Source organism: Nematostella vectensis, chromosome 9, assembly GCF_932526225.1.
Source record: "Nematostella vectensis chromosome 9, jaNemVect1.1, whole genome shotgun sequence".
NCBI classification, from domain to species: Eukaryota; Metazoa; Cnidaria; class Anthozoa; order Actiniaria; family Edwardsiidae; genus Nematostella; species Nematostella vectensis.
Genome location: NC_064042.1, coordinates 13458259 through 13475255, shown reverse-complemented (window position 1 = coordinate 13475255; position 16997 = coordinate 13458259). Strand labels below are relative to the sequence as shown.

The following is a 16997-nucleotide window of genomic DNA, read 5'->3' as shown; positions in this document are numbered from 1 at the left end:
ACGATCCTCCTCTCACCATAAAATACGATCCTTTTCTCCCGATAGAATAAGATCCTCCTCTCACCATAAAATACGATCCTCCTCTCCCGATAGAATAAGATCCTCCTCTCTCCACAGAATACGATCCTCCTCTCCCGATAGAATAAGATCCTCCTCTCACCATAAAATACGATCCTCCTCTCACCATAAAATACAATCCTTTTCTCCCGATAGAATAAGATCCTCCTCTCACCATAAAATACGATCCTCCTCTCCCGATAGAATAAGATCCTCCCCTCACCATAAAATACGATCCTCCTCTCACGATAAAATACGATGCTTTTCTCCCAATAGAATAAGATCCTCCTCTCACCATAAAATACGATCCTCCTTTCCCAATAGAATAATATAAATCCTCTCCCCATAGAATAACATCATCCTATTTACATAGAATAAGATCCGCCTCTTTACATATAATACGAACCTCCTCTCCTCATAGAATAAGATCCTCTCCTCATGGAATAAAATCATCCTCTATACATATAATACGATCCTCCGCTTTGCATAGAATAAGATCCTCTTTACAAAGAATACGATCTCTTCTCCGGATAGAATAAGGTCATATTTTCATAGAATAAGATCCCTCCCCATGGAATAAGATCTTTACATAGAATTAGATCCTCCCCTCCTCATAGAATATTCTTCTCTTCCCGCCCATGGAATGAGATGATCCTCTATACATAGAATATATACGATCCTCCGTTTTACATAGAATAAGATCCTCTTTACAAAGAATACGATCTTCCTCTCCTGATAGAATAAGATCCTATTTACATAGAATAAGATCCCTCTCTCCCCATGGAATAAGATCCTCTTTACATAGAATAAGATCCTCCTCTCGCCTTACAATACGATCCTCCTCTCTTCATAGAATAAGATCCTCTCCCCATGGAATAAGGTCCTTCTCTCCCAATGGAATAAGATACGCCTCTCCCAATATAAGACCCTCTATGACCAAAAGAGGACCCTCCTCTCGGGATCGAGTGGATCATTCCCATTCCATAGAATCTCCCTCTGCATTACGCCGTCTGCCATTTCACGAATGTACCAGTGCATTGACCGACGTTTACCGTGCCACTATAAAACAATCCTGCGCGAGGGGTAGTTTTTGTAAACCAGTTCAAACAGCGCTTATCTGATTCGTATCTGAACACAATACCGTCTGTCTGGAAGCTTTCATTCTGCTTACAATAAAAAAAAAATCAGAATATTATTTTATAAACAACATTTATTCTGTAAAATAACAATTCTTTACATATAGACTTTTACAAAAAAAAAAACAGCTAAGATTTGATATGATTTTATTAACAACAAATCAACAATTTGAAAGTGGTAATAACCTTAACGATTTAAATAGTCTATTTCTAGGAGCAAAAATAACAAAGACAAACTTGTGCGACACATACATTTGCTAGGTATATATTATTCACCAAACTAATATAGGTAACAATTTCCTATAATATTTTTCGTCTTTTATTTTTCTGCTTTTTTGCAACTTATTTTCAACGCTTTACTGTAGATAACTAAAGATAAGTATCTGCTAAATAAAAATTACTATCTGCTACTGGAAGTGCTTTCGCTTGAAAAAGTTTTTCACAATAAATTATCATTTGTTGCTTGAAAAGGAAAAGTGTAGAACAGCGTAAATATTAATGCTCTTGAACGTAAATTTAAAAGAGCGCTTAAAATTGTGAAAGCCAGAAGAGTAAAACATTTACAAAATAGTCCTGACAGGTTTTTTTTTTTCCAAAGCATCACAGGATCAGCGAAGGGCGGGAAAACGCGCGCCACATTGCTAGGGAATTTTCGGGCCATTTTTATCACAAGTGTAAGACGGCGCATTTTTTTTTTTTTACAAAATAAAAGCCTTGAGCAATTCATCAATTCATCGCCTGTGTCTTGAAAGTAATCGCAAGGCAAGCTGCGATGGAACGATAAAAATTGGATAAAATTCTAGCGAAAAATTCCGCGTTATACTGTGACTGAAGATGGTGCCGAGTTGAGTTAGGAGCCTTGCCGTAGTCCTTGTTTCGCGGCAGCTAGATGTTGGTCTTGATTGACAGCAGCTGAACGGCTAAGGCGCTGTGCTCGGGCAACTGGAAGAGCTTCGGCAGCTTGACGACGCTTCTTACGTGAGAGACGGATACAAACCTACAATGAAAAAAGCATTTACGTAAGACATACTTCTTAGCTTCACCAAAAGGGCTTATTCCGTAAAGTTACAATAGGGATTTCTAGGCGCGTATCTAGCAGCGCGCTCCAACTATACCCTCGCTCTCATCATAGCTTATCCTCAAGATGGCGAAGGGTGTTGCGAGTAAAAAGAAAAGGCAAGAGTGCGAAGGGTGCAATCGGGTACCAGGCTAAAACCCGACAGCGCCCGCGTTGAAAATTTACCTGGCAGCGGCTGACCCTGCTGAGTAGATTGCCAGCTTTGAGCGTCTCGGATTGTTGTGTTTGGAATGGCGTGTTGACGGTGGCGAGCCAGAAGCTGTATTTGTTAGCATAATAATGACAAGTGCCACGGCCGTGACACTCGATAAAGGGATTGGGCCTAAAGCTCTCTAAGCAGGAACCGGAAGAGCCCAGTGATTGGCCGGTACCACTACCTCCCGCGCCTGTGTGCTGCGAATCAAAAATACACACGCGGTTAATGTCAAGAGTTCTTGTTACAAAATGCTGCACTCCACATCTGCAAGTTGGCAAGGTCCAATGAACTGTAACATGGCTAGAAGCTATCCTGATTGATAGAATAAGCCCCAGTCAGGCACTAGAAACTCTACCCTACGACGTAATACCGTAGACCGGAGATTCGTGCCCTCTTCGAAATTCATTCCTTTGCTTTTATAACCGAGAGAATGGATTATTTTTGAATATTTATGACACAGTTTTATTTGTAACAAGGTTAGCTAAAACGGACCTCAACAGTCTTTGATTTGCATTACGCGTAGTGTCGATTTCTACTCTAACATACACGCTAAGACTCTAAGAATTCAAGGAACTTATACTAACCGAAACTTAAAAGTGAAAATGTATGACTGGTTAGCTGAAGGAGGTTATATTTGGGAGGTTCTCGAGAAGGGTTCAAAGACCCCACTTACCATAAGGAAACTATAGCCGCTCCACAAGCTACTCCAGCCTCCTGGGCACGTTGGTAAGGTCGTGCTTTGAGAGTGGACGGCCATGACGGGACCGTGTGACTCACAGACCGTGCACCTAGAGATGTAAGGCTCCACCGCGGACGCTTGAATGGGCATCATCGGGACCTGGTTATCGGTTGAAAGCCAGTAGCTGAAAGGATATGATGACTGTTAGGGTGTGATCGGGAGACGGGTGGAGAGGGGGAATCTGGTTATCGGTTGAAAGCCAGTAGCTAAAAGGATATGATGACTGTTAGGTTGTGATGGGGAGAGGGATGGAGAGGGAGACCTTGTTATCGGTGGAAAGCCAGTAGCTGAAGAGATATGGCTGTTAGAGTGTGATGGGGAGAAGGGTGGAGAGGGGGAACCTGGTTATCGGTGGAAAGCCAGTAGCTGAAAGGATATGATGACTGTTAGGGTGTGATGGGAAGAAGGGTTAAGGGCAAGGAGACCCTAATTATCAGTCAAGTGTCGAGTGTCAGTTATTTAAGGAGATGGTGATTGTTAGGGTGTGATGGAGAATAAGGTTAAAGTGCGAACCTTTTTGAGGGCCGGGAAAGATCTTATCGTTCTAAATTCACAGCAAGCTTTTAAAAAACACACAAATACGCATATATTGTCATTGACGTTCTTCATTGACGGAAAAACAATGTGAAAAAATGGAAAACAAAACTAAGTTATGCATTCTGGGTAAATCAAGTAGTAATTTAATATTGAGGTGAACAATAATAAATCAATGCTGTTTGGGCGGATCGGCTAGCCCGCTGTAATTACCTGTAGTCGTTTCTGGAAGCATAGTTGCATTTGCCAAAGATATTACAATAGAGGTAGGGCATAGTGGTGAATCGTTTGAGACACGAGCCGGCTTGACCAAGATCCTGACCGTGGGACACGTCGTGCCCTTGCACGTAGAGAAGACTGTAACCATCCCACAACTTGTCATAGGTGGGCGGACATTCCGGTGGAGTTGTCGTCTGACTGTGTTTCACGATGTAAAAGCCGACCTTTGAAAAAATAAGATTAGGAAACTAAGTACAATACATTATGCAGTACCTACATTCAGCGGCCACCTAAGGGCCGGCCTCTCTTACGTGGCCAATTCACCTGATTGCAAAAAAGTTTGGCTACCCCAATTACCCTCGTTTTCAGTCACACGAGCAGCTTGTTGTTTTCTTTTCCGGGTCGCCAATGGTTTTTGACGGCGGAAGCCACTTCGCAGTTACGGAGGCTGTTAGACTGCTAACCAATTAGAGATTGCCGAAAGCACCAAAGGGCGTCAAGAAAGCAGACAAGAGATACATACGCACGTACGCATTTAATCAACAACAACGCAAAGCTAAGAAACAATTCGAACTTTATTCAATTGCTGGCTTTGTTTTTATCGATATTTTCTTGGTAACAGTAGCTAAGAAGGCGATCAACCTTGATGTTGTTTTTGTTGTGATCTATCTAAAGCTGTGGCAGATTGGAAGAATTCAAAAGTCATGATTGACTACCACCAAACAACAGCTGTAACCTGATAACCAGAGTGCACGTCTGACTAGAAACGAGTGTAATAATCACTGAAGCAAATATCACAATTAAGCCCTCTGCAAACAGTACCAGCTTCGGCAAGCTCAATTGCCATTAGGCAATGGGAATGATTGGGAACTACTTCACAGAGTCTCAAATGGCTGGAGGGCGGCCGTAAATCTTTGTGGACAGCAGGAACAGGACAAACGTTTCAAACTGGACAAACCAGTCAGAAACATACATTGAAATACATCTGCCTCGCAAGTTTTCAAAAATACTAAGGCGGCTGATAAGCTAATAATCGTTCTACATTGTTCGTTTTTTTTACTTATAATCGCATTCGTCTTGCCGCGTGACGCAAAGGCGGGAGGGAACAACCGTCTATATATGTCGATGTGTCTCCCTACCTTTGTAATGCCATCACCAGGGGGTCCTGGAAGTCCAGGTTGTCCAGGAACACCATCATCCCCAGGAAGACCTTCCTTACCCTTGTTACCAGGAAGACCAGGCTTGCCAGGGGGGCCTCTGACCACAGACGGTATGCCTGGATCTCCTCTGATACCAGGTGGGCCAGAAATTGTTCCGGGGGGACCTGTAACGATGAATAATAAATTTAAGGGCCCACGAAAACGACTCCCCCTTGCGCTTAAAAGGCCATCAATGGGGCCTCTCACAGTAAATTAAAAAATAACTGAATCATTAGATAACCCATTCCATGTAGGTCAAATTCTATAACCAAAAACGCTGTGTGGTCTCGTTATTCGCCAATTTTTTAGCTCTCAAATGCGGCACTTTTCACTAACCCCATTCTCTCCTTACTTCCCCGTGCCCCTTTCTCAGATCTACCCCCATTCTCACCTTACTACCCGTGCCCATTTCTCAGATCTACCCCCATTCTCTCCTTACTACCCGTGTCCGTGCCCCATTCTCTACTTACTGCCCGTACCCCTTTCTCTGATCTACCCTCATTCTCTCCTTACTCCCGTGCTCTTTTCTCTGATCTACCCTCATTTTCTCCTTACTGTCCGTGCCCCTTTCTCAGACCTACCCCCATTCCCTCCTTACTTCCCATGCCCCTTTCTCAGATCTACCCCCTTATCCTCCGCGTACGCACCTGTCGCTCCTCTCTCCCCAGGTGGACCCTGAGGGCCAGGAAAGCCGGCTTCGCCAGGTTCACCCTTTTCGCCCTTGGTTCCTGCATTGATAGAAGCTTCACCACGGTCTCCCTGTTGACCGCCAGACCCGAGATCTCCTCGTGGGCCTGGGTTACCATCAGGACCGTCCCGACCTGAAGAACAAAATAAAGAGGGTGAGGAAATGGGGAATAGTATCCCACTGAAAGTACTGAAAAACCCAAGACAAGTTCCAGTGCGGCGCGGTTGAACCAGCCTCTGGTTTGAAATGGCGCCTTTTTATCGGCGAACTGTCACATTTTGGCGGATGCTAAGAAAACTAGCGCACAGCATGCGCGAACGTTATTCAGCACTTTGTCACACTTCTTCTATAACCTTTTTCTGTGTTAGCAGAAGGAATTTTTTATAGGTTAACACATGATTAATAAATCATACGATGCGACAAATGGATGAAAAGCAACATACTAGAACTTTGAAAACAGTATTCTGAAAAAAAAAAACAGGCAACCGATAAAATAGTCCACTATACTTTGGTGTTTTGGCCAGTTAAATTTATAGAATCAACATTTTTTACATCTTAGCCAAGGGAGCACGGCAGAATGTGTTTCAATTTAACGCACGACTGTGACTTACGAAAATAAACCACTTCTTTATGCAACGTGTCATGTGTGTCTGTTTTGTAATGGGGGGGGGGGGGGGGTTATCACTTGCGTTGTTTGGGGCGCGAGCTCGGATTCTGATTGCGTCTTTCGTCGTACTTTCGTGGCGACATTACGCAAATACAATACTTTCGGGCGGTCTGTAACCAGCGAAACAAACAAACAAACAAAGACCCTGTTAAAAAACATAAGCCATAGCCCTTCCAGCGCGAGTGGTTCTCTTACAAAACAAACAAGCGTTGTATTACAAAGTGTTTTATTTTCGTAATAATCTCAATTGCGCGTTAGATAGAAACACTTTCTGCCGTGCTCATTGCTCCAGCATGGACTTACCGCTAAGTCGCTAACGCTACACACTCGGTAACATTCTTCATGCCAGTAAATTTTAGAATAAGTGAACGTTTACCTGCTCTTCCCTTAGGTCCTCGAGGCCCGGGGCCACCCCGACCACCTGTCTCTCCAAGGGAGCCTTTGGGGCCCAAAGGACCATCAGACCCGCTTGGTCCCCGCCGACCAGGCCGACCTGGGAAACCGGGCTCTCCACTCAAGCCCCTCCCACCGCGTGGGCCATTGTCACCAAATATGCCGGGAGCACCTTGGCGACCTTGCCTTCCAGGAAAGCCAGGCAAGCCTGGAACAAAACAAAAAGGTTAAAGGTTAGATGGAGTCATAGAATAAAGGTCACCTCTTAAAGAGAAACTCTGGTCTCCATCGTCCCCAATCCCCCCTCCCCATAGAACAACGAATTATTCTGAAAAATTGATAATATCTGGTGTGTAGACAAGACAACTGGTACAATTAGGACGTCTATGTGGAAAGCAGGCTTAAAAGATCAACATAGCTATACGTTTTACGTTCTGCGCAATTTGAATGGTGACCGCTAGGCACAGCGAAATCATACGTCGAATTTTGTTGCCCAGAAGCAGCAAATAAGGCTGTTCAATTTGAAATGCCTGTCAGTTCGTGAGAACATACTAACCAGTGATACCAGTCTCCCCAAGAAAACCTTTCTTCCCTCTCGGTCCAACTGTGCCGGGTGGGCCTGGGTCTCCACTCGGCCCAGGTCTTCCGTCGCGTCCATGGAGCCCCTCCCCGCCTGTCGGTCCAGGGGGACCAAGGGCGCCTTCCTCTCCCGGACCCCCCTGTCCTCCTGCTGGGCCCTCTTGTCCTCTCCGTCCTTTGGGACCGTTTTCACCATTACGTCCTCGATCGCCAGGGACACCTAGAAAATGAATGCTTGTGTCAGGAGTATGGATACAACGGGAGACATTCACGAACGGTACAAAATAAGCAAATATTAGGACAACTCGCGAATAGTGTCGGACCTTTCCCGAATAGTGCCGGACCACTCCTGAATAGTGTCGAGCAACTCCCGAATAGTTTCGAGCGACTCCCGAATAGTGCTGAACTACTCCAAAAATGTGCTGAACCACTTCCGAATAGTGCCAGAACACTTCCGAGTAGTGCCAAACAACACCCGACTGAAGCCGGAGCACTCCCAAAAAGTGCCGAGCAACTCTAGAAACGTGCTAAACGACAACCGAATAATACCGAACAATTCCCAGATAGTGCCGAGCAGCTCCCGAATAGTGCTGAACCGCTCTTGAATAGAATATAGTAAATATATAGTAATAAACACTTAAAACAGATGAATTCACAGACGTCTGTAAGATTGATCTTTATTTATTGGTCTGCCAATAGACACTGATGAAGAGATAGTAACCTCGAAACGTCTGTGAGATTGTTTTTAATGCTTGTTACCTTTCTTATATTTACAATGCCACTCACAAACAATGTCAAGTCATTCCCGATTAATGCCATACCACTAACAAATAGTGACAAGTTAGAGAATGACTTGGCGGTATATAGACAAGAAAAGATAAATTAAAAGGATTAATTTCTAGTAAATTAATTCTACAAGATTTCTTAATAACAAATTACATTTCCTTTAAGGATTCTGTACCTTTAGATCCGGGTGTACCAGTTGCTCCTGTCTCACCAATGCTTCCCGAGTCGCCAGGCAGACCAGGTTTTCCAGGCATTCCAGGCATACCATCCATGCCAGGCTCACCCTTTTTGCCGGGAGGCAAAGGAGTCGCACGATCCCATACTGCTCGCTCACCCTTCTGCCCCTTCGCGCCGATCTGACCTATAAGTGCAAACACACGATCAGGATCACGAAAACACCCCTATTCAGCGTTCGAGTCTGAATCACTCTAACACTGGGGTCGTTTACATAAGCATCTATAAAGTCGCCATCTTAATAAAGCGACCACTTCTTCTTCAGGCCCCGAAATATTGGTATAATTTATTTTACCAATATTTTTTTTTTAATAAAATTTATTATACCTATACTTGGTCACATTTCTCTAAGGTACAGAAATACTGGTTGATCAAAATCTGTATTACTGATGACTTATATGAACATATTGTAAACATCGAAAGAAATTCGTCTCAAAGGGACATTTGTACGGTAACACGGCGATTTAAAGTGTTATTTAGGAAAGGTTAATCATGCAACGAGGGGATGGAAATGGTTTGAAAATAGTACTTTCAGGTTTCAGAACCCAAAACTTGAAATCTCATAGAGTATACCAACTAGATCATCGGCATACAATCCATTAAACTGAAAATGAGTTTCTTTCTATTTTTTAAATGAAGTCAACAAGGAGGCTTTGGAATGTCCTGTTACAAACTCCTTCATATTAAACATAATAAATTTTAAAAAAATTCAAAGACCTGCCCTGCCCTCCACTCCCCTCCCTCCAATGTTCCTTTTCAACCCTACCTCTCCCTCCCTTGGGTCCAGGAGGTGCGCGGCCGGGCGGCCCAGGCGGTCCTCTGTCACCCTGGGCTCCATCTGGTCCATTGTCACCATATTCACCAGGGTTACCAGGGAATCCAGGACGTCCAGGAAGGCCAATTCCTGGCTCCCCCTTAGCACCAGGCAACCCTAGAAAATCATCATCACATAATAAATCACGTGATTATAGTAGCTGTCGCTGTTGTTGTTGCTGTTATTTGTTGCTGTTGTAACTAGTGTTTGTTGTTGTTGTTTGATGTTGTTGTTACTACTGTTTGTTGTTGTTGTTGTTGTTGTTGTGTGATGTTGATGCTGCTGTAATTGCTGATGTTGCTGTTACTCTGGTTCCAATTATTCCAATATATTGCTTGAGTAACCATCAATGTAAAATTGAATTTGTGGTTGTTGTTGCTGTTGTTTAATGTCGATGCTGCGTAGTTGTTGTTGCTGCTGTTACTAGTTTTTGCTGTAGTTGTAGCTGTTGTTAATGTTAATACTAATGTTTGATGTTGATGTTGCTGTTGTTTGTTAATGACGTAGCTGTTGCTGTTGTTGATGTTACTAGTGTTTATTGTTGTTGTTGTTGTTAATGTTTGATGTCGATGCTGCGTAGTTGTTGTTGCTGCTGTTACTAGTTTTTGCTGTTGTTGTTGCTGTTATTAGTGTTTGTTGTTTGAGGTTGTTGTAGTTGTAGCTGTTGTTGTTGTTGATACAAATGTTTGCTGTTGTTGTTGTCTGTTGTTGATGCTGATGTAGCTGTTGATGTTGCTGTTGTTTGTTGATGACGTAACTGTTGCTGTCGTTACCAGTGTTTGTTGTTGCCGCGTTTGTTGTTTGATGTTGATGCTGTTGTATTTGTTGTTTGTCTTAGGAGTTCACCTCTGATTCCAATGCGACCTGAAGGCCCTGGACGTCCAGGTGAACCATCCAGGCCGTCTCGTCCAGACGATCCCGTCAGACCAGGGAATCCAGGAATGCCAGGTGTACCAGGCTCGCCTACAAAGACAAGGAAGCAACTTTAAGAAGGTCAAACACGCCGCCATTTTATGCTCCAGCAAGAAACAAAACAAGAAGCCACACCCACAAGAAACACGCTGTGTGTACCTTTGAATCCGATCGCTCCTGTTTCCCCTGCCTGTCCGTCAAATCCAGGAGGCCCAAATAGACCATCAGCTCCTCGCATACCGGGTTGTCCTGACTCTCCCTTCGCGCCTGATTTTCCGGGCATTCCGTCTAGACCAGCGGCGCCGAAAGGTCCTGGGGGACCTGGTTCTCCGGGAGGCCCGCGGGGTCCTGCGTCAACAGGGCCTGCAAACAAATTGATCCACATAATTAAACACTTTAAATTCCTTCATGATGATGACATGACGATAGTCTCGCTTGAACTCTATTCCCGATTTAACGCTATTCTCGATATAACGATATTCTCAATATAACGGTATATTCTCGGTATGACAATATTGATTTCTGGTCCCGCCGACCATAAAGCCATATCTTTAAATCCAAGTTCCACTGTACAAACCTTACACAAAATATATATTGTCATACCTGGCGGTCCCTTGTCACCGTCCATACCCGGGTCACCCGGTTCTCCGTTAGGACCACGCGGCCCTGGGGACCCGGCCAATCCAGGTGGACCTGGCAGACCATTTGCGCCGCTTTCGCCAGGGAAGCCGGGGCGACCATCAGAGCCAGCCTCACCCTTCTTTCCGCGAGGACCATTATCTCCAGGCGGGCCTGTTAAAAATGGGGCAGGGTTAAAATTGAGTGGATTTTACAGAAATACCGTAGAAGTCCCGGAAGTGTTTTTTTCCCCTAGAAATGGGAGTGAGTGCTGAATACAGCCGCTAAATAGAAGCATTTCAAGGAGGTTCGATGTTTTGTGTGCTATCAAACATGACATCTTTAAATAGTATATGTATACATAGCAAAACTCAGTCAGTCATACATGCATAAAGGTCCTTACCTCGGCAAGAGTATGACACGGTCTGTTTAACATATTGCAACAGCTCGCCGAAATTCCTCGGTTGGAGAATGTCTTCCTCTGTCTCGACCAGGTCCAGCAGTTGGTTTCTGTCAGCACTTCCAATAGCGATCGCGACAACCTTCACTCCTAAACTTTTGATTGGCTTGATAGCCTCCGACAATGGGATCGCATCCGGAGCATTATCGATTCCTGTCTGGTTGCCGTCGGTAAGAAGAATCATAACCTTAAAAGGGTAAATGAACCGATAAGTACTCGGTAGGCATTCGAATATTCGAACATTCTATAAAAAGAGCATATTATCAGGAGATGAGGCCAAAGCTGCATACTTTATGAACACATACACATATGAACTCGGTGGATCTTCCAAAAGGAAATACATCATTCTAACGTAAAAGTATAGAGATCCCACGTGAAAGTATAGAAATCCCACGTGAAAGAATGCATATCCCATGACTATTGTACCTTTCTTGAGAAGGTCCGCATGCCATTGCGTACAGTAAACAGCTCGTTGGAAGCCTTCTGAAGTGCAAGGTCGATACGGGTTAACCCGCGGGTGAGCGGGATCTGGTCGATTCGGTTTTGAATTTCGATCTTTTCATACGTGTCGCTGAACCTGCAAAGGGACAAAGGAGGACGACAGGATTAACCTAGGTCTTACGAGAAAATTGCAAGAGATGAGATGACAAAAATACAACGTTGGTTGAAGTGGCAAGCTTCCGTCTCAAAGAGTGTCTTTATTTATTATTATTTCAGAAAGTTAGAAAACAGTTCTAATCAAGGGGCATAACCAAAATAATTATCCATATCTATCAAAGAGCGTTGATTTGACAGATGAATATTATATTATTTTTATCCACAAAAAATGGATTTAATAGGATTAATGTGATTAAAAATGCTCGACCATTAATAATTAAAAATGTGATTAAAAAATTTACATCCTAGCAAAGAAGGGTGAAGCAGAGGAGGTTCCACCACTTACTGGAGTTCAAGGTTGGCGTCTGAAGCGTATGAGATGACTCCCACGTGAGTGAACTGAGGGCCGATGATTAGGTATTCCACAATGTTCTTGAGGAAAGATTGGACAGTACGCAACTCCGAGCGACGAATACTTCCCGAGACATCCACGAGGAAGGCGTAATCGGCTGGGTCTTGACCGCACACTATACACATAAACAAAATATTAAATATAGACCTCTAATAGGTAAAGACATGTCTGAGAATGTATTCCGAAGCTTCCAGTCGGCTCGGGAAGACTGAAAGCTAGAAAATAAAATTTCTCAAACCCCGTATCCCTCCCCCCCTTTGGATCTTCACCTTCAGGGATTTTTCCGCAGTACTTACGAATGTTTCCGGGTTTTCCCTTTATTCCGTTGGGTCCTCCTTCTCCCTGGGGCCCGTTGTTACCGTCGGGACCACGTGGTCCAATCATACCAGGAGGGCCATCAGCACCAGTCTGGCCAGGAAGACCTGGACGACCAGGGTCACCGGGTTCGCCTGGAAATGAAGAAAATCCAAGTCAATTGGAAAAGAGACGATAGTTAGCTATTTTATGAATTCCCTATTATACTCGAAACAATTCACAAAAACATCAAAAAAAAATAGGCGTATCGGTACTGCAAAGTCAACGAGTTCCCGGAATAGTCACGGTGTGTCTACAAATGCCTTTGGAGGAATCCACGAACCACGATCAAAGATAACGATGACGAATTGGAATCAACCTACCTCTCTGAGGTTCTCCTGGGAACCCCATGACACCTGGGTCACCAGGGTTACCAGGAATAGCGTCCCCAGGGTCACCCTTGAATCCTTTCTGCCCCTGGAAGCCCTGCGATCCCACTCCTCCGCGTCCAGGGGGTCCGATAGGTCCCAACAGACCCTTATCTCCCTTCTGTCCAGGAAGGCCAGGGTTTCCATCAGGACCGCGGTCTCCACTGTCGCCTTTGCGTCCAGGCAATCCAAATGCACCATTCTCCCCAGGAGGTCCTGGCCGGGATATACCGGGCTCGCCTTTTTGGCCTGGGAAGCCGGGAATGCCTGGTGGACCAGTAGCGCCAGCCGGACCATTAGGGCCTGGGTTACCCGTCATGCCTCGCAGACCCTTGAATCCAATTGCGCCTATGAAAGAATAAAATTGAAAGAAAACTGACAATGAGATCAGAGTTTAGGTCCAGTGGGTGTCCAAAGAGATTAAAAGATATTTAGTAGATTCAATAAAGCAGTTGTTAAAGAGAGAATTCTGTAGAGATTCCATCAGTCCACCACCAAAAATCGGGTGCCAAGATAATTTCCAGGATTTTACATCGTTTTAGGATTGCATTAATATTTGTAATTCATCTCACCTTGCTCTCCAATAAGCCCAGGCTTTCCAGGAAGACCGTCTCCAGGTGGTCCTTTAAGGCCGTCATCGCCTGGTAGACCCTTGGGTCCTGGTTGGCCATCCCTGCCATCTGGACCACGTGGGCCCTCCTTGCCTTGCGCGCCAGATGTTCCTTTTGGACCCTTATACTTAATGATAACTGAAATGACAGGAACTCTTGTAAGGGGAGGGGCTTAAAATGGGCCTCACCTTTAACTAGCGAGGGAGAAAGCGAAGAAGTTAGAGCTCATGTATTTGCATACGGAGTATGTAGAAAAAGAAATTAATGCAAATCAAAACAGTAGTCTAAAGAAAGCCATCGGATAGGTATATATCCTTCTCAATAGTCATTTTATCTTTTAAGCCATTTTATTAGAAAGATAAGTGGGGTAAAACAGAGCAACTTCTTGTTATTGACATACTTTGATTTCCTTCAAATACATGCCGACATGTTTTTATAAGCCTAAGAGTCCCCAACACCACCTACTACCAACCTTGCTATAAACTATAATGTATCACCCCTCCCCCTGGCTGAAGGCCACTTACTAGGTGTGGGTGGGGGGTTGCCTTTCTCTCCCTGTGTCCCAGCTTCGCCAATCTCTCCTGGAAATCCAGGCTCGCCAGACTGTCCCTTTTCCCCATGATCAGGTACCGGTACAAATCTGGGTGGGTCCCCTTTCTGTCCAGGGTCTCCTTTCCTACCAGGAACCCCAGGATATCCAGAGATACCATCAATTCCATTATCGCCCTATAAAAACCAACAACAGTTTACAAACAATGCGAACCTCCTTAGGATTCCTAATGCTGTGTTCACTCTTGTACAGAAATATGTTTTTCCGATCAACATGTTTCAATTTTGTTTAAAACAGCCTTTGTCAGTCGCCATTCTATAATCCTTAAAGAGCAAGAAAGTATCTATATCAATCGGCTGATTTGGGGAAGCCAATGTGATATTTACGATTTTGGTATTTAAAGTATTAAGCTTTGTTTTTAGATGGTTATTTCGAGATATTAACCCATTAGGTGCCTTCCAATGTTAAATGAAAACAATTACAAAGGTGTGACTGACTAGGGCTGTCCAAGATAAATAAGAAAAAAAACTCGAAACCTGAGATAGATATGGTTTAGCAAGTTACAAATAGCAATAGCTTTGTCTTGATTTTTAAAGTGAGTCATATTTCAAAATATAATGGCACTTTGCCGTCCTAGCAAAAACACCAACTGTAAAACTTCCATATCCACCGACTGACTCAGGAAAGCTTTTGCGTTCGCTCCGAGACAATTTGGTAAATGAACTTTGTTTTTAGATGCTTGTTTTGAGATTTCGCAATTTTTTAATCTACTTTTTACTAATTATTCTGTTTATAGACAATAACAAAGGTAAGGTTTGGCTCTTACAGGGCTCTTAAAAATAATGACCCTAAACATTTGTCGTTGTTGATGTGAATGTGGCATGGATTAAACATAAAAATTTTTGCAATACTCACAGGGTCACCAAGTGGTCCACTTTGGCCTTTAAGGCCCTCAATGCCCGAGAAGCCAGGGGCACCTGGGGCACCTTTGGGGCCAGGGGGACCATCAGGGCCTAAATCACCAGCTGCACCTGACTCCCCAGGCGGCATAACGACCTCCTCGCGGTCAAGTCCAGGTTGACCTTTAGCTCCAGGCACTCCTTGTTCTCCCTTGGTGCCGTCCTCACCCTGGAAGGGGAGAGAGAAATTCAACTCAGAGGAGCCCAGGGCAGAGAACCCATCTTCACAGTCACATAAAAAATAATCTAAATCCCACAACTCGACAATAGACCTTTTCCCGGTTACTTGGCAGGCCTGTGGTTTTACACCAAAGAGAGGCTCAAACGGGCATGTCAAGCCATATCAAACAACTCCTGAATACAAAAGCATTTTGGACAAATGTTTTGGCTGATTGTCTTTTGTATTTGGAAACGACCCGACGCACAGGCCGCTGCATTTCCGCCAAAACATGCCTGTTTGAGCCTCTCTTTGGTGTAAAACCACAGGCCTCCCAATTAAACGCGAAAAGGTCTATTGTTGGCTTTTTTAGTTTTCTGGATGAATCAGAGAGTTTGCTGCTTAAAGCTGAATTCGTTGTTGTGCGAACTCGGCGAATCCAAAATCCTTGTCTCATTTGGGAATAGCGCGTAGTCAGACATGTTAATGCCTGGTTTTGATTGGTGGGTTTGACTGACTACATCGCGCTATTCCCAAACGAAGAAAAATTTTTTTGGATTCTTGGAGGTCGAGGTATATTTAGCAAAAGAGTTTATTGATACGGGTAAGGGGGATACGAAAATAAGTTTTTTGACCTAAGCGAGGAATAAATATCGCTTAATTCTTTACCAAATTTAAGCCCATTATAACCACGCATCTCGATTTTGCATAGTCGAATACCACTTTTTTTGGGGCAAACTTTCACAAAATCGGAATAATACAACAAGCACTGTAGATAACATAACTTTGCTAAAATAGCAACATATTTATCTGAACCACGTTTATAGCAGAATCATCCAAGCTATAGTCAAGGACAAGAATATAAATATAAATAAAAAGGTAAATAAAAGTAAGGCATATTCAGTGTCAGTCTCAAAGAAGTGTTTATAATCTGTCACATCTCGTACCTTTTTACCAGGGGCTCCGTCAAGTCCAGTTTCACCACGTTCTCCTGTAGAACCATCGGGTCCTCTCACACCATCGGCCCCAGGCTCTCCCGGCCTACCACGGGGACCTGTCTCTCCTCTCTTACCCTTTGGGCCTGGAGGACCTGGGGGACATCTGGGGCAGGTGTCTTTTGGTCCCTTGGGGCCTGGACGGCCGGGAGGACCTATAGGTCCCTGATCACCAACATTGCCCGTAGCCCCTGGTTCGCCTTTCTTGGGTTGTGGGCATTCCCCTTCGGGACAGAAGGGTGGCTCGGCTAGAAGGGGAGAAGAAGTGAGTATAAGTAGAAAATATGACGGATGAATTTAATAAAATAATATCATAAAAATAGACTATGAAGCTGGTTTGTAGCATGAGCTAGATAACAAGGACGTGAGGGCAGTAGGTTATAACTCTGGACCGAAAAAATCTTTGAAATTTTATATATTTCTTACAGATGCAGAAAAAATATGCTTATATCATACGGTAATCTACTAACTGTTTATGGTTCTGGCATCCATGGGGTTGTTTATCTATCGTCTTTATTTAAACCAATAATTAGTACCCATAAGCACTATTTTGTCTAAGAACTGCCACTTGACACGCTTTCTTTCTTTTTTATTAAGGGTGTAAACCGGGAATGTCTTGACGAGAAATTGACGGAATACCCTTAAAAAATGTAAATCATCCACTCCTTTGTTATTGTTTATCATT

The 16997-nt window shown here is 43.9% G+C and overlaps 2 protein-coding genes across 6 annotated transcripts in view; both read right to left on the bottom strand.

Annotated features, from left to right (window-relative positions):
• LOC116609797 (collagen alpha-1(I) chain-like) overlaps positions 1 to 2621 on the bottom strand; it is a 41661-nt gene extending 39040 nt beyond the window's left edge. Inside the window, exons 1-2 of the mRNA XM_048731960.1 lie at positions 2616 to 2621; positions 778 to 780 (exon numbers count right to left, since the gene is read on the bottom strand). The gene's annotated coding sequence lies outside the window, so the exon portion shown is untranslated. The remainder of the gene's footprint in view (positions 1 to 777; positions 781 to 2615) is intronic.
• Positions 1250 to 16997, bottom strand: part of LOC5505415 (collagen alpha-5(IV) chain-like) — a 37050-nt gene continuing 21302 nt past the window's right edge. For 3 of the 5 annotated variants that reach the window (XM_048731955.1, XM_048731952.1, XM_048731953.1), the window contains 22 exons: positions 16265 to 16560; positions 15117 to 15329; positions 14176 to 14377; positions 13613 to 13789; positions 12996 to 13388; positions 12615 to 12767; positions 12253 to 12433; positions 11736 to 11886; positions 11253 to 11496; positions 10835 to 11023; positions 10391 to 10594; positions 10166 to 10282; positions 9272 to 9436; positions 8447 to 8632; positions 7463 to 7705; positions 6890 to 7114; positions 5806 to 5979; positions 5099 to 5283; positions 3954 to 4183; positions 3141 to 3330; positions 2437 to 2664; positions 1250 to 2190 (listed from right to left, as the gene is read on the bottom strand). In XM_048731955.1, the coding sequence (XP_048587912.1) occupies positions 2044 to 2190; positions 2437 to 2664; positions 3141 to 3330; positions 3954 to 4183; positions 5099 to 5283; positions 5806 to 5979; positions 6890 to 7114; positions 7463 to 7705; positions 8447 to 8632; positions 9272 to 9436; positions 10166 to 10282; positions 10391 to 10594; positions 10835 to 11023; positions 11253 to 11496; positions 11736 to 11886; positions 12253 to 12433; positions 12615 to 12767; positions 12996 to 13388; positions 13613 to 13789; positions 14176 to 14377; positions 15117 to 15329; positions 16265 to 16560 (4493 nt within the window). In that variant the 3' untranslated portion in view covers positions 1250 to 2043. Of the gene's footprint in view, positions 2191 to 2436; positions 2665 to 3140; positions 3573 to 3953; positions 4184 to 5098; positions 5284 to 5805; positions 5980 to 6889; positions 7115 to 7462; positions 7706 to 8446; positions 8633 to 9271; positions 9437 to 10165; positions 10283 to 10390; positions 10595 to 10834; positions 11024 to 11252; positions 11497 to 11735; positions 11887 to 12252; positions 12434 to 12614; positions 12768 to 12995; positions 13389 to 13612; positions 13790 to 14175; positions 14378 to 15116; positions 15330 to 16264; positions 16561 to 16997 lie in introns of those variants that run through there. The other 2 variants (XM_048731956.1, XM_048731957.1) reach the window with 2 other exon arrangements.